This window comes from Rasamsonia emersonii, assembly GCF_000968595.1.
Source record: "Rasamsonia emersonii CBS 393.64 chromosome Unknown ctg1118621760491, whole genome shotgun sequence".
NCBI classification, from domain to species: domain Eukaryota; kingdom Fungi; phylum Ascomycota; class Eurotiomycetes; order Eurotiales; family Trichocomaceae; genus Rasamsonia; species Rasamsonia emersonii.
The window spans coordinates 25107-40749 of NW_013562965.1; the positions used below are offsets into that span (position 1 = coordinate 25107).

Below are 15643 nucleotides of genomic sequence, written 5' to 3' on the forward strand. Positions count from 1 at the left end.
TCAGAATAACAGAAATGCAAGACTATGATGCAGATTCAAATACTACTGTACATGCCCACAAGGGTATCCAAAATGTTCCCAATATATCCCACGCCCCAGTGCAGGCCAAGTCCAATCCAAATCCCAACCAAAATCCCACCAAGTAACCAACTCGACCGAATGCGCCAAACACCAGCGCCGAATAACCTCACTTGAACGCCGGCCAGCATGCATGTCATCACTCAGACACATTAGAATTATTGCTCGTTGCGTTTTTTCTCTTGTAACGCTTCCACCGCCTTCTGGACTTCCTCCTTGGCGACCTCCTTCAACTGCGCCAGTGTCTCGCCTTCCAACGTCTCAACCTCACCCACCCGCTCATACAGCTTGCGGGAGATGGTGCGGTTGATGTCGGTGTACTCCTCTTTGGAGATCTCCTTGCGACGGTAGAACGGTTTGAGCTCCGCGCCCACCAATTTCTGCACATCTGTCTTCACCGACAGAGGAAGACCATTCCGTGACGGAGAGCCGTCATTCGACCTCGCTGATGGCCCCGCAGACTTCTCCGCGCGACGAGATCCTCGAACATGCGACGCGTCAGGACGAGCACGTCGAGTTTCAGCATCTCGATCCTGGACTGGAGAGACTGACGGTGAGAAATCCGGCGATGGGGACGACGGTGAGACCGCGTCCGATGACGACCCCAATTGCACTGGTGACACGGGTCGCCTCCTCATGTGTGGGGGAGGGCTGGTCGAGGACAACCGTGGTGATGCAGGGTTCGACGAGGCAGGCGACAACGAAGGGGAGGAAGGCCCCGACGTGTTAGGGTAATCAGTAGGTGTATTGCACGACTGAGCAGAGGGCCCCACAGAGTTATTATTCCGATTCGCATACGCCTCTTCCACCTCTTTCAGGAGAGACTGCAGAAAGCTGGGCCCGCCAGAATTGTTCTCCGCATTCAGACGTGCCGCCGACCGCGACGTTTCACCATTCTGCGCCATCGCCGCCAGTTCCTCCGGTCGCCTGGTCCGTGGCCGTTTCAACTTCCGCTCCGGTTCGGCAGGCTCAGGAGACGGAGAGAGCGTGGGCGACTTGCGCTTGCGTGCCGCACTGGGATCGTTCTCCAGTTCTCGCGCGCGCTCAAAGGCGTTCCACGCTCTCATCTCCTCTAACGATTCCGGTTCCGGGGTGGGAGCTCGTGGAACCCGTGGTCGCGACGGCCGTGGTGCGTATTCATCCAGGATCTCCGCCGGCTCTCGGAAGCGGTGTCCTCCGCCTTGTCGCTCGGCGATCTGGTAGCGGCGCTGCCATGATCGAAAGTCCCGTCGCTGTGCAGCCTGTCGCCGATTCTGCTGCAGGAAACGGTCGACCGTCTGGTCGTCGTCGAACGGGAAATCGAGGTCGAGGTTCAGGCTATCATAGACCGACTGCCATACCCGGGCCCATTGGAGAGAGTTGGCTTGGTTGTGGATGCGAAGCCTCCGCTGCTGAGCCCGGGTTCGTCGCTCCGGTCGCCTCCGTGACAGTCTGCTGGATGCGTCAGACACGGCACCAATGGCCCGCTGAGCCTCGCACTGGTCACAGTACCATGCCTCAAACGGTATTGCATCCAGACCAAGGCAGTATGTGTGCGATGGCACATCACAGCCGTCACACAAGAGCAGAACCTCCTCGTTGTCATTGCTACCGCAGATAGCACACGGCTGCGAGTCCGAATCGTCGGTGACCTCTTCGACGATCATGGACGGGTCCACGTCCGGAACCTGGACCTTATCCTGAACGACATAGGACGAGATCACGGGGCCTGGCCAGTCAGCATAGGCAATAAATAAAAATTAGGCAGAAAAACAGTAAAACAGAACAAAAAGAAATAAACTATGTGCACTCAGACCTACCTCCAGGAGTGTCACTCAGCTCGACCACATTGAAGCTCTGCCGGCAGATGGGGCAGCTGTTGGCCCGCTCCACCCAGGGTTTCAAGCAATTGTTATGGAGGATGTGGCCGCAGGGCAGCAGATGGGCGATCTGACCCGGATCCTCCTCGCCATCCCCGGCTCCTCGGGGGGAACGGACCTGGGGTTTGGTATCGATGGTGACGTTGCCGCCATCATCATCATTATTATCGTCAGGTCTTGGCACAGCCTCGGCGACGGGGGATGGGCTGGCGCCTCCGCCAAGGTCTCCTAAACAGACAATACAGGTGTCGGACATCGGACGCGGGATGAGGGCCCAGGGTATGCGACGACAGACTGAGAGAAGGCATGAAGAGCAATTCCAGGGACGATCTGGGGTGCAGCGAAGAGAGAAGGGCAAGCAGAGAAGAAGCAGATGCACGGAGGGGACTGCGAGCGGGCCGCCTTTTGAAGGCCCCCGGCCAGCGCGCTAACGCCAAACGGGTTTGGCTGGCAACGTGACCGGTCCCGTGAGCCAGTCGTCGCGTCAGGAATCGGTCAGCAGTCGAGCTGAGCAGACATACGAACGACTATCAGAAAATAGTACGTCATCTGCGGCCTGAAAGGGCGGGCATTTTGGTTGTGGTCTTGGTCAAGACGATACAGATGCTTGATTCCTAACCATGGCATGAGACCCAAGGGTTGGTAGAAATAAAACATCATCTCCCAACTTATGTATGTCCATACATAGGTACATACATACATACATGTGCTCCAGCGTCTGGAAACCATCGAGTTGCTTCCAGATGACATATTGTCTCCGATTAGCGTCCTGGCCTGGGAGGCGCGCCTTGGGGTCCACAGGGGAGAACGCCACGTTGCGGGGACTCGGCTGCGATTTCAGTCGTATGCTACCTCGTATGGTGGCCTGTTGTTCCTGAACTGCTGACAAGACCCTTCCATGTACCCTATTTGGATTTCAGCTGAGCAAGGAATTCTGTTGTCGTCTAATGACTCCTTTATCCCGCTTTCCTTGCGTCTGCAACAAACGTCGAAGTGCTTTCTTGATGGTGAGGTGGCACGACCGTGTCTGGTAAGCTGAACTCGACTTGATCTTCAGCCTTGCGATGCCTGTGAATACTGCAGATGATGTTGCTCCACTGACCAGTCAGTCCAGTCATCGCTGTCAATGACTGGCACAGCAAATGGTGTAGAAACATCCGTACACATGGTCTTCAATTGGAGGGAGAAAGGAAAGATTCCATTTTGAAGATGTCGAAAAGACGACAGGCACTGTGAAAAACGCAGTTCCTTGTCACTGAAGATAACGTTATGGTCTATCGCCCCTAAGATTGGAGTACTTAGCTAGAATCAAAGAATATCATACTAAGAACACCTACCCCTACCCTTAAGAGAAACAATCGACAGAAATGACCCTGACTTTGATTATGATGGGTGTGATCTGGCGCAAAGCAATAAGCAGGCCCACATACAACAAAGTCAACAAGGTCTATCAAGCGACTCAATATTCAGTACAAGGGGTTCGACGATCTTGTAAATGCGTCCAAAGTTCTGCTCTGCGGGAAGTCGAGGGGGGACGAGAGGTTTCCCCTGATTGTCGAAATGAAGGCTATTCGCCGGATGGAAGAGCAACCGAGTCAGCCTAATGATATTCAGTAGTGAGGGTTGAGGATGTGAGATGAGGTAGATTAGAGAAGTAACGCGAACCTCACTTCGCAGTAGTTGACGATATCTAATCCACTGGCTGAGCACACAATGATTCTCTAACAAACTGACTCTTTGTCAGTAAGGTAAGTGAATTGAGATAATATCTTGGTCCCAAAGAGAGAAGAACATGCATGACAGGGGGAGGAACAAGACTGGGTCAAGGGCTCATAGCCTGAAGAGAGGTTGACCTCCAGTAGAAAGATGGTGGAAATTAGGTGAAAGATGAGAAGATGGAAAGGAAAATATCTAGAAAGTCGCGTATTTAACGCGTCAAGCTGGACAGCAAGTCGTGCAGGTCACCTGGGTAAGTCGTGACTAAGTGGGAGCTACGGTGATGACGTTTGCCAATCATGCAACACTCATTTCAAATAAGTTGCACATGGTAGATGTAACGCGATACTAATAGCACCAGAAGCAATTGTTGGACAAAATTAAATTCATAGTCCGGCATACAAAGTACCTTTATGTTGATACGTAGACCCTCCATTGCTGATAACTTGCTCTCTGTCATGATTACCGCAAACTATTCTAACTCCTTATTATTATTACATCTCTGATATCACATACTAGCACAGAAGAAGTCCTGATACTCATAAAGCCAGTATATAGAAGGTGCATCTAACTATCAGTACAGCAATGTTGACTGTCATGCACGTGACCTTGCCAGCCCTGTCCTACTGGCTGCAACCAAAGAAACTTCTCAAACAAAATTACAGAGCTTACGGCAATTTAGATGATTTTCTCTATGCAGGTGATGGAATATTCTTGCTTCGCTTAATCGTGAGCGGTAAATACTCCTATCCTATGCACTGTACAATTGATGCTACAGCAACGGAGCGTTCCGCTGCCGTCGCCAAAAGTTAGCTCGTTCGCGCCACTCGTCCGTCAGTATGCTGCTCCATTGCTCAAGGACGTCCGCCGAAAATTCCCACGAGAACTCGCTCAGATAGTCGTCGCCCCAGATGGTCAGCTGGCCCCCGGTCCTCCGTCTCGTAGACAAAGGTGCACACCTCCGTCAGGAAGGCGTTGGCCGTCTCGAATTCGGCCCGGATCAACCGGTCGCGGAGGGCAGGCGACGGAATCAGGTCGATGTACGCGTGATGGGGTGTCTGCAGCTGGAGAAAAGTCGGTTGAAGCGCGGCGGGCAATGACGGCCCTAAGACGGCCAGGGTCGCCAGGTGTCGTTGCGGATCCGTCACGACACTCAGATCCAACACCGGCGCGAGTCTCTCGTGCAAGTCGCGTCGTACTTCGGCAATGTCCCTGGGAAATAGCACGCACAGCGGCACTCCCGCGTCGGACGTGTTCGACGAGCGGGACGGAAGCGCATGCGATGGCCTTTGGTTGGAGTCGCTGAGATGTTGGCTGCTCATCCCGACGGGAGGCAGTGGACTGGCCGCGTAGGACGGGCTCGAGACAATCGGTGGAACTGGAGAACTTCGCGGGGACGGCTCATGGTATAATCGCAGGTTCTCGTTTTCGAGCCGCAGCTCGTTGATCTCGCGTCTCAAGCGCTCCAATTCGTCTGCATGGGTCGACGTCCGTTCCCGTTCGGCCCGTTCGAGGTTCTTCAGACGCTCCTTTCGGCGCTGCCCTACCAGCAGTCAGTTGTCTACTGTTGGCTGATTTGCATTGCCAGACGAGTAGATGGGCATATTAAACAGACGCTGTGCGTTTCTATTATATTCCCTGTGGGAAGAGAATGATCAAGACGGTCCTTTGATGGACAGCAGAGCAGGGCGAGGTGTCAGTTACATACCTTTTCTTCTCCGTCTTGGACGAGTCGCCTGAGTCTGACATGATTGCAATAATGGGTGTACTTCGGACGAGGCACTGTAAGATCAAGAAAAATAGAAAAGCGAAGTCAAATTCAAGACAAAACTTCTGGAAATGAGTATTTACTACGACATTGAGAGCAGAAAAAATGTGAGTGAGAGAGAGAGAGAAGACGAAAAGGGTAGATGGCAGCTCAGCTGTATAATCCCGGCTCCCCTTCGAAAGACTTGGTCAGACGGCATCTTGACAGACGGCAATGGACCTGATCATAAATAGATCAGGGAAGCAGGGCAGCAGGAGGAAGCCATGAGTCCCAACATCAATTTCCCATCCGGATATCAGCTGAAAGGCCTCCCTTCACATTTATCATTGTCCAATCCTGCGGATCGGGGGAGGTTCAGAACAAGAATCAAGCCTTTTGACGATCCCTGGTGCTATTCTCAATTCAGCCTCAGCCCTAGAATCAGGAGGACACCTCCGTGAGGCGTTGAACGATCCTCATGGGATACTGAGATGTGATTAGTTGCGACGGCTCTCCAAAATACATGGATATGTATGGAAATGGTCCAACCGGGGTGATCTTTGGCACGCTAACGGCCTGAGCTGAAAGACCGTTGATGCGGAGGTGATGGCTGGTGTCTGCCAGTCAGATCTCTTGGCAGCGGGTGTCCGCGACAGTAGCTGGAAACGGCAGTCAGCTCCCTGTTTAAACGAGCAGCTGGAATCGGCCCTGCAGCCGCGCGGACGCTGGCGACAATCCAATAAATAAAAAGCAGAGGATTTGTATGGCAGTCGTCAGAAGTGCTGCAAAATGGGGAATAGAACTAAAATCATCGCCAGTGGCTGACCAAAGCCTGTGCAGATACATAGATAGAATCAGCCATCTGATCATCTTCGGATCTCGATTCCGATTGTCCTTTGGTGAGCTCTAGCAGCGTGCGATGGAGGCAGTTTATCAGCTAGCTGTCCCTCGTTCCGTGGAACTTCCTGGGCCCTGTTGTCTGCAGATGCAGGCGATTGGGCATGGCCGATGGGGGTGCGGCCGCCACGGGTTAGTCAGGCTGAGCATCACGTAGCTTAACCACGACCGCAGCCAGCGTCGCCGTCCTCGTTCCCAGGGATAGAAAACGAGGCCATCCCAATTTCCTACACGCTGATAGATGTCCTATCGATCTGTGCTCATTCATGTCTGAATTCCACATTGCATCGCCTGACGAGCAGGAAACTGCACCAACAATGTCCTGTCCCAACCAAATCCAGCCTCGTTGCTTGCCTGTGCTATGCACGCTATTCCGGCTAGTCTGACTAGCCACGAACCAGGCTTTGGGGAGGAATTTCACCGCAAAACCATGAACGACTAGTTCATTACCTCTGAATGGGATTTCGATGATGACACGACAACTGGCTGAGTTCCCTGATCCTGGCCAGCTTCTGTCAGTCTGTCAGCCGGACCTTGGCCCTCCGACGACAGGATGATTATTGACTGCTAGGAGCCAAATATTTGAGAAATCTTTTGTCAGAAAATGGTCACCACATAACTTTCTGTCGATAAAATGGTGTTTTTCTCACTTTTCTCCAGCGATACAAGCTGGCAAACGGCGAAAAAGGAGAGGTCAGGTCAGACTTAACAAATTCGTTTCTGGAGAATGTCAGACACAATCCTCGCGAAGAGCCCTTTCTTCTCTTACTGACTCTTATTCAGGTGGTTTCCATGCGGGCAAGAACATCTCGAGCTTTAGTTACCGGCTTGATAACAAGCAATGGGGCGAGTCGCTCGCCTTTTCATAACTATCAACACCTGGCTGTGTCAATGTATTCTGGCTGAATGACACACTGGCCACCTATTCTGTGAATTCAGCCTCTGATGGGCATCCGCGAAGAGGACGGGAGGATATCTGCCTTTTGATCCTCAAATCGCTCAAGTCGCTTGTGCCAAGATATGGCCATCTCGCTGTCAATCTGGTTGCTCTCTGGATCTTCCCGCTCCAAATTGGGTGTTTATATTCAGAATTCATGATGCGAGAAGAGCACTGCCTGGTTATCTATACGAGGTCGAACCGATGAGGGGTCAGGATCGCTTCAGGTGTCTCTAACCCCCAAGGTCCTCATGACATGCACACAACCGCCGCAAATCTGATGAGACAGCTGGCCATGCAGCGTCTGGGATCTGGCATCACATAAATCCTCAGGATTCCCCCTACGGTTCTGCAGCTCGGTTTCAACTAAACATGTCCGTTTTACACGCTGAGAAGGTCGCTGCCATGTCTCTACCGTGTTGGAACCCCGTGTTCTCGGGTAGGGAGCGTCCTGCTCAGGAGACAACAACAACCCGACAACAATCCACGATCCCAAATCGAAGTCAGAAGACTCTCGATATGAAGGAAACGCGGTTGATGTCGTGAAGGAGCGTCCTACTCTCAGTCGCCTATATAGCCTGCCTAGGCTGCCCGTCTATCGAATCATACGAGACGAAAACCGACGAATCAGCTCTATCTCTTTTCGGCAAACGCCTCCAGTTCGGGAAGGCACAGTGTCGGAGGAGTCTTGCTGCCCGATCCATCGCACGACGAGAACTTTTTACGAGATCGAAACCACCGCCAAGCATGGACGCCGCGACACAGGACGCCTTCTTGGATAGACAGCCAATGACCTTTTTTTTTATCTACTCTTCCAGGATCTAAGTGACTCCGATGATCGCTCAGAGTGGTATCTCCAGGAGCACTGCCTCTTCGTCCACTCTTGGACGATCATCTCGACCGAGGTAAGCGACAGCCCAGGTCATACGTCAGGACGCAGATTGTATTCACGGTCATACGTTGCAGCTTTCGGGTAATATCTCCTATCGAGACAATGCGCTAACCTTATCCCGTCAAATAATTTCAGCCAACTGCCTAAGCTAGGTAGTCTAGCACCTGAATATGCCGAGTCAGCCATCACACGTTTCCACAGTTCGATGCAAACCCTATCTCGCGGGCCGCACCGTTATTGCGACGCACTTTCTGCCCAGCGACACGGTTGAGTCCATAAAGCAGTCCTTTGCGGTCTATTTGGCTATGTGTGTTCGGTAGGGAGTTCTTTTCGTCTGTTATAAAGCTGGAATTCTAATGCTAGAAGAAATTGGTAGGAATGTCGCCAAGACTCTGCCTCCTTATCTTCTTCCACCCTGTCCTACAACTGTCGCGTGCTGTCTAGACTCCATCAAGTCTCTGATGTGGTCTTGAGCTTATTGCACCTGCACGGCTTAATGCGACATCCGGGAAAATTCTAGCTGCCCTCAGACTCTCCACAACCCTGACAACCGCTCTTGCCGCGGTCGAGACATTTTATCTGATCATGCCTCGAGTCGCGGGGTCGATCCGGATATCGCCGTCACCAGGATCAGATGGATGAATGGGCTCCCACGCTATGGCCGGGAAAGACTAGTCGGAGGCCCGTTGCTTGATGGACGAGAACGGGGTATAAATACCCCGTTGATTCCTCTGCTCGTCCTTCTTCCTTTTCTTCTTCATCATCATCAACCAAGCAAGCAACTCGACAGTCTTCTCACCAGCCAGAAGCTCTTCAGAGCCTCTTTTCGAGCTCTCGCGTCACCACCAACACAACTCCACCAAGATGTCGCCCTGCAACTGCAACTGCTGCTCTGGCAGCTGTGGCTCCTGCTCCTGCTCTCAGTGCAGCGTAAGTTGCCGTCTGTCAAATTCAAATATCCTTGCTGACATCCATAACACAGCACTAAATCCATCACACGGTCTTGCTCCCCTTCCTCTCGGGAGTTCTAAATCTCTCCATCGATTCAATGAGTTCTCCCGGTGCCACGCCATGTCACGTTGATCCTGCCTGAATGATGGATCATCACGGCGGATGGAAAGGAAACGACGAGAAATCCAATCCGCTGATTTGGTGGATGAAGGGGATTCTTCCGGACGGAATGGTTACTGTTATCTGTTATCTGTCATCTGTCATCTGTCACCATTAATAGCTAGCTAGCTTGAATACCACGTGGTTTTGTCTTGATTTTATATCCCCAATATTGTACAGTACTACTTCAATTGTTCCGTAGAAATATTACTATGACTGGTGTGTTGCCAGCTCAATCAGTGAGTGTAGTAACTAGCCTGTTCTTCCCTCTATTTTCCTTTCCTTTCCTTTCCTTTCTTCTTCTTCTTCTTCTTTTCTTTTTTTTCTTAATAACCGTCTCATTGATACCATCCCCCCTCCCCCCTCTGCCCTAAGACATCTAGATATCTATTAGATATCTATATTGGTGGTGTAGCAGTGTCTGAAGGGAGAGGGCAAAAAAAATACTAGACTAGACTAATAGACAATCTATAAGACCAGATACACATATCCCTCACTGTCAGCTATGGGGCATCGGTGTTTTGTGTGTAATCAATCAATCTATCTATCTATCAATATCTACCTGTCTATTGTATATATAAATGAATTGGGTATATATATGTGGATGGATGGATGGATGTATGTATGTATGTACTGTACCTAATATGAAAGACATGAAAGACAACAAACAGTCTAGATAATGGATAATAGACCAGATATGTATATATATCGCGGATCGTATCGTATCGTGTCGTATCATATCATATCATATCATATCATTCTTTCCTTTCCTTTTTCTTTTCTTTTCTTTCTTTTCTTTTCGAACTGACAATTCCAGTCAAGACAACTCACAACTCCCATTCCGTAATACTGTGCACGTTCTCGGCTGTGATCTTGTACTTGTACGTCGTTCCGGTTCTGCTCCCCCGTTCCACATGTTCCACGCGCAGGACGTCAATGTCCTCGTCTACAATGTCTAGCAGGAAGGACCAGGGTTGGATCTGAAGCGGTGAAACGGCGTCGTTGTCGTTGTCGACGACAGATTCGGTGTGAGGATTTGGATTTGCATCCTCGGCCCTGCTCTCCCAGGGCATACTAAAGTGTGGATTATTTGGCTTGCAGCACCCCAAGCTAAAGACGTAGAGTGCCCCTCTCCTCGACTGTGCTGAGGAGTGTCCTGCATCACGCTCATACACGACCAGCAGTCGCCCGTCGTTGGAGACCGCCAGATGATAATGCTTGCTCGTCAGGGCGGGCATATTGATGGCCGCCCACCGTTCACGGGCCATCTGTCGGTTCTGCTCCACCACGACGACCTCCTCATTGCCGTCGTCGTCTGAAGACGACGTGCTGCAACCGCGGAAATGATGGCTCCAGCGGTCCGACTGACGGTCCCTCCGCGACGGAAGCTGTCGCCAAATGCGGACCTGGGTCCGATCGCTGTCTGGGACGAATCCAATGCAATACCGGTCCTCGTCCGTGTTCTGGATGGCCGCGGCAAAGAACCGTCCGGGGACGTTGGACGAAGAACGGGGCAGGAGTCGCATTTCCTGGAAATGCGTTTTGTTGTCGTCGCGGAATGACCTGTCCAGCGCGGCGGAGTCCAGGTAGACGATGTGGATGTTTTCTTTCCAGTATTCCAGGTTGGTGCCCGTGCCCGTCTCCAGTCTCGCAGGTGATAAAGATCCCCAGCTGGGCAGAGGCTGGCCCAGATACCGTACCCTGGTCTCAGAGTTAGGGTTGTTCGGGTTCTTTACCGTACATACTCGAAGGAGAGAATCATTCTCGACGAATTCGACCGATGTCAGCGGTTCGTTTTCCTCGAGCGTGTGCTCCACCGGAGATGTGTCCATGCTGGACAGGTCGTAGATCTGGATGGTCCTGCACAGGGCAATGGCAACAAGCGCACCGTGCGTGGACACAGCAATCCGATACTTGTTGGCCCCATGCTGACCCATGGTCATCCCCCTTGTGGTGTTGTCCACCATGGCGCGATTCGTGAGCGTCCAGAGAGAGTATAGACACTGCGAGCAGTCGAGTTCCATGTCTCGGGTCTTGCTGACGTTGTAGATGGATGCCCGGGGACCGCTCAGGGAGACTAACCGTGTTCCATCGCTGGACACGCCGCTAACAGTAGAATAAGACCAGTTGGAGGGTCTCTTCCTGCGGAGCATCTTCTTGGCCACGCGGTCACGCTTGCCAATGAGGTTCAAGTGGGCGACGTGCATGAAGAGGTCGTTCCATTCCTTGTCCGAGATGATATTCAATGACGGTCCAGGTAGAGCCGTTGGAGTCCGTTTGAGGGCTTCTCGGAGCATGTACGCGCTGGACGCGGCGCTCCGCCAGGAACGACATGTCTGGCGAGCAGTGTAGAATGTGTCTGGGTCGGTGGAAAGAAGAATGGACTGGATCAGTTCAGGAGGGAGTGTAGCTGCCATTGACAGGCTGTAGTTTAAAAAAAATAAAATTCGCAATATATTGTACTGTTCAGAATGTCTTATAGAAACAGACGGATTTAAGACAATTAAATCAATCAATCGATAAACTGGGTATCATTAACATAAGTACGATGTCTTAAAAAAAAAAGAGCACACATTGAGGACAAAATAAGGCCTCCCCTTAAGCAGGGGACAGGCATACCTATATTTCATCCGAGTATGTAGCTGAGACACCGCCAGACTGCTACTGCATGCTGATCCGCCGCGCAGCCTCACTTTGCGCCAACATGCCTGAGCATGGGCATGGCCCAACAATCTGGATTCTGGAATCCATCACAGATTCCCGGTTGGATGACGCAGGCTGAGTCCCGACAAGTAGTCATGACTGTTTCCGGACGATGTTGAATGACCGACTTGATGCTCGGGAGCCCGGGCCGTGATGCTCGATCCGGACTTGACCCACAGCGAGTACGGAGTACGGAGTATGATTATCACGTTGTAGACAGTACTCCATATTAACAGATAATCGCCTGTCGAGACACACCCATTGGAGAAAACAAGGAAAGGGAAAGAAAAAATCGACTAGTTGGATGAGTTGTCAGCTTGGCTGGGCCATGTCATGATTCGGAATCCAGCTGAATCCAGCTCAATCTCTCTTTTCTCTTCCGAACTTCCCGAGCGACATATTGCTCAAGGCAAGCTTGTTCTTATTACCTATCCGGGGAGGTCCATGTGCAGTCGTATGACATTGACAGCTCATGAGAGGCTTTTCGGCGGGGCCGTTCGGCCCGAGACGGCTTTGTTTGACGTCTTTCCCGAGTTTTGAGCGGTGTCGCCCGAGAAAAGATGGATGGAGTCGAGTGGCGACAGGCGACATGCAAACAAGGTCCCGATTGGTTGGGAGATGAGTAGCTAGGTGTCGATTGATAGATATCGATTATCGATCTTTTTTGAATCGAATTAAATCAAATGGCTAGATGGTGCTGCTGTAATCGGTATTATTCCAATATCTGTTTATTCTCTATACTTAGGAAGGTTATATAGTGCTCTCAGGTTTATTATCGATTATCGATCAACCGGTTGACTCGATCAAAGTCGTACATTCTGCAGGTTCCTGTACGTGCATAGTAGCTTAGGTATTAGGTAGTTGATTGATTGATCACCTTGTCCCAGCCAGCCAGCCAGCCAGCCGGATGGGACAGGACAAAAAAAGAAAAAAGAAACTCTGAGGACTACTTCCCCAACAAGGTACATGACATCCAGTCTGGCGGTCAGCAGTATGTAATTAGCTAATAATATCAAATTTTCAATGACAGCCATATGCAATATTTAGTAACTATGACTGTAACTGTACGGTTAGATTACCTAGGTAGTTACCTACATCGGTAGGTACAGCTTCCGAGTCGGGCATGTGAGACAAATTTGTGACCTTTGCATGCAATGCAAATTTATGCTTCCTTCCGCTTTCGGTTTTTGGTCTTTGCAGCTAATAGTCCCGATTTGAAAATTCAGGGTTCAACGGTCGCCGATCGTTTTAGATTCAGTGGAAGTCGATTCGAGAAGTGAAGAGCTGAGAGTTGATGAATGGTTAAGATCAGATAAATCAGGTGCTGTACTAATTGCAGGCTACGGAACTTGTCTCTACATGCACACTGATTTAGATGATGATCATCTCTGGCCTATTTTTAGGGCTAAGTATGAGCAGTAGATACATGGATAGATTCAGATGTGACATGATTCCAGGTCGGCCATGGATGATTTTGCTGCCAACATCGTCCCGATCCAAACCAATCAAGTCATTCACCATTCATATCGTTTAGTCAATTCCAACATCTGGACCGTCCAATCAAAGAATAATGTTCTTCTCCCCCTTAAATATCTCCCGCAACACTTTCAGCGTGTTGATCGCCGTCGTGTGCTTCCGCGTCACGCGGTTGGGGATGTCGACTATGGCATTCCGCAGCAGCGCCAGGCCCGCATGCCCAAAGAACCCGACCAGTCGGTCCGGCGAATGACGCAGCATCGCGTTCAGCAGGTGGAAGTGCGTGTCCTGCAGCTCGTCCGGAGGGATGGACAGGATGATGTGCATCGTCTTCCAGAACAGGGTGTTCGGAAACGGGTTGCCGCGGCTGACCTTGTTGAAGTTGCGCAGCGTGACGGCGGCGTACCCGGCGCCCAGGCCCGTCATGCGCTCGACGTGCTCCTGCTCCGTGATGAACGGGCCGCCCGGTTCAACCCGCCACCAGCCCAGCGACTGCTTGCCTTGCTCCGTCCGCTCGTCGCCTGAAAACCCCCAGAGGGCCGGGCAGACGACCCGGTACTTGGCCCAGAAGATGTCGACCAGCGGATAGCTGCGGTAGCTGTATGCCTCCAACGAGAAAATCTGCGCCGTGATGATGCCTAGCGGTTCCGCGTACTTGGTGTTGATGCTTGCTTCGTTGACGAGCTGAGCGATCACCGCCTTGGTCAGGATGTTGAGAAGATATACGAACAGCGCTGGCACACTGGCTTCTTCGCTGGACGCGTTTTTGATATTGTCGGGCGGAAAGGCGATGTAGGTGCGGATATCCACCGTGATGGCCGTATACTGTTTGCCCTTGTCGAGACATTCTTTGATTTCTTGCAGCTATTGCTCAGGTTAGAGAGGGAAGACAAATGACCAGACTGCGCGATTTGACGTACCTGTTTCTTGTTGGCGCCCTTGCCCTCTCTCAACTGGCCGATGCACTTCACAATCGTCCTTCGCAAGTCTCCCATCGTTTGTTTCAATTCCGGGTTCTGCTTTCCTTGCTCTGTCAGATTCTTCCGTAGCATCTTCAGATCGTAGTGCAGCTGCAGGTAGCGGCCATGCTCGTCGATCTCTTCTGGTGTGCGATGGGCGGCTCCCAACTGCTTCAGTTTGTCACGGATCGGCGCATGTTTCTCCTCGGCCTTCTTTCGCGCGGCTTCTTCAGCCGCCTGGCGCTGTCGCTTCTCCTCTTCGAGACGCTCCCGCTCGCGGCGGGCTCTCTCTTCCTCTGCCAACCTCCTCGCCTTCTCTTCCTCTTCTCTCCTCCTTCGTGCCTCTTCCTCCTGAGCTCGTCTTTCGGCTTCCCTACGTCTCTCCTCTTCGGCCTGCCGAGCCAAGAGTTCCTCCCTGGCGCGCCGTTCCTCTTCCTCCTGCTTCCGGCGTCTCTCTTCCTCGACTTCTCGGAGATGGTTCTGGAGAACCTCCTCGGCCTCGAGACGATGTTGATCGTACATCGCGGTAGCTGCATCGATGGCGGCATAGTACACCGCCTGGCATTCACGGTCTATCTCATCCTGACGTTCGTGAAAGGATCTCCGGTGATACTCGTCGACCTTTTTCAGCTCCTCATGATGTAGACGAATCTGCTCGAGATCACGCGCGAGCTCGAGCAAGAGTTGTTTGGATGGGCTGTCCAGCAGCCGTCCGGAACTGCGTCTCCCCATGCTGGCCAAGATGATCTGCGAACGAGGGATAAGTGGTTTGATAATAATAAAGAGAGCGAAGAGGATCAAGAAGACGGCAAGAAGTATACGGGAGTACTAGGACGGAGAAGGTTGAAAGAGCGAGAGATGAAGAAAGAAAGAAAGATAAATTATGGCAGAAGGCAGTAGAAATACAGATGAAGCAGCCAGTTCAAGCCAATATCCAGTGCTGGGACCTAACACTAGCATTGACCATCAATAGGAGCCTCAATGGGGTGCTGCCTGAACGCGTTGAGAACAATGAAAAACACATTCACTCTGGCCGCATTCAACTCGAAGCGAGGCCCCCGTCGCAACACACCAGCCACTTCCAGGGTGATGACAGATGATGCGACAGGCAGCGATCAGATTGTATGGAGCATTGTGTATTGTGTCTGGGCGATTCCACGATCGATCGAATCTGCTTAGGGCTTTCACGAATTGCGCCTCCGTAGCATTCGACAAGGCCCTGGAGGAAAGCGATGCGGCAGAACGAGGAGCTTGTCGTCAGCGTCCCAA

At 51.6% G+C, this 15643-nt stretch overlaps 4 protein-coding genes across 4 annotated transcripts; all 4 read right to left on the reverse strand.

Moving 5' to 3' along the window:
* Positions 1–236: 236 nt before the first annotated feature.
* T310_7021 (PHD and RING finger domain protein) lies at positions 237–3104 on the reverse strand (the record flags this gene model as incomplete). The annotated part of the gene is made up of 5 exons (XM_013470185.1): positions 237–1786; positions 1878–2165; positions 2233–2464; positions 2638–2842; positions 3040–3104. 5 exons carry the CDS (start codon positions 3102–3104, stop codon positions 237–239), a joined length of 2340 nt encoding a protein of 779 aa, XP_013325639.1.
* Positions 3105–4507: 1403 nt separating this feature from the next.
* Positions 4508–5620, reverse strand: T310_7022 (uncharacterized protein; the record flags this gene model as incomplete). Its single annotated transcript, XM_013470186.1, has 3 exons — positions 4508–5196; positions 5362–5435; positions 5616–5620. The coding sequence occupies 3 exons, from the start codon at positions 5618–5620 to the stop codon at positions 4508–4510; spliced, it is 768 nt and encodes a 255-aa protein (XP_013325640.1).
* Positions 5621–10063: 4443 nt separating this feature from the next.
* Positions 10064–11653, reverse strand: T310_7023 (uncharacterized protein; the record flags this gene model as incomplete). The annotated part of the gene is made up of 1 exon (XM_013470187.1): positions 10064–11653. The coding sequence occupies one exon, from the start codon at positions 11651–11653 to the stop codon at positions 10064–10066; it is 1590 nt and encodes a 529-aa protein (XP_013325641.1).
* Positions 11654–13499: 1846 nt separating this feature from the next.
* T310_7024 (uncharacterized protein) lies at positions 13500–15106 on the reverse strand (the record flags this gene model as incomplete). The annotated part of the gene is made up of 2 exons (XM_013470188.1): positions 13500–14279; positions 14336–15106. 2 exons carry the CDS (start codon positions 15104–15106, stop codon positions 13500–13502), a joined length of 1551 nt encoding a protein of 516 aa, XP_013325642.1.
* Between the last annotated feature and the right edge of the window lie 537 nt (positions 15107–15643).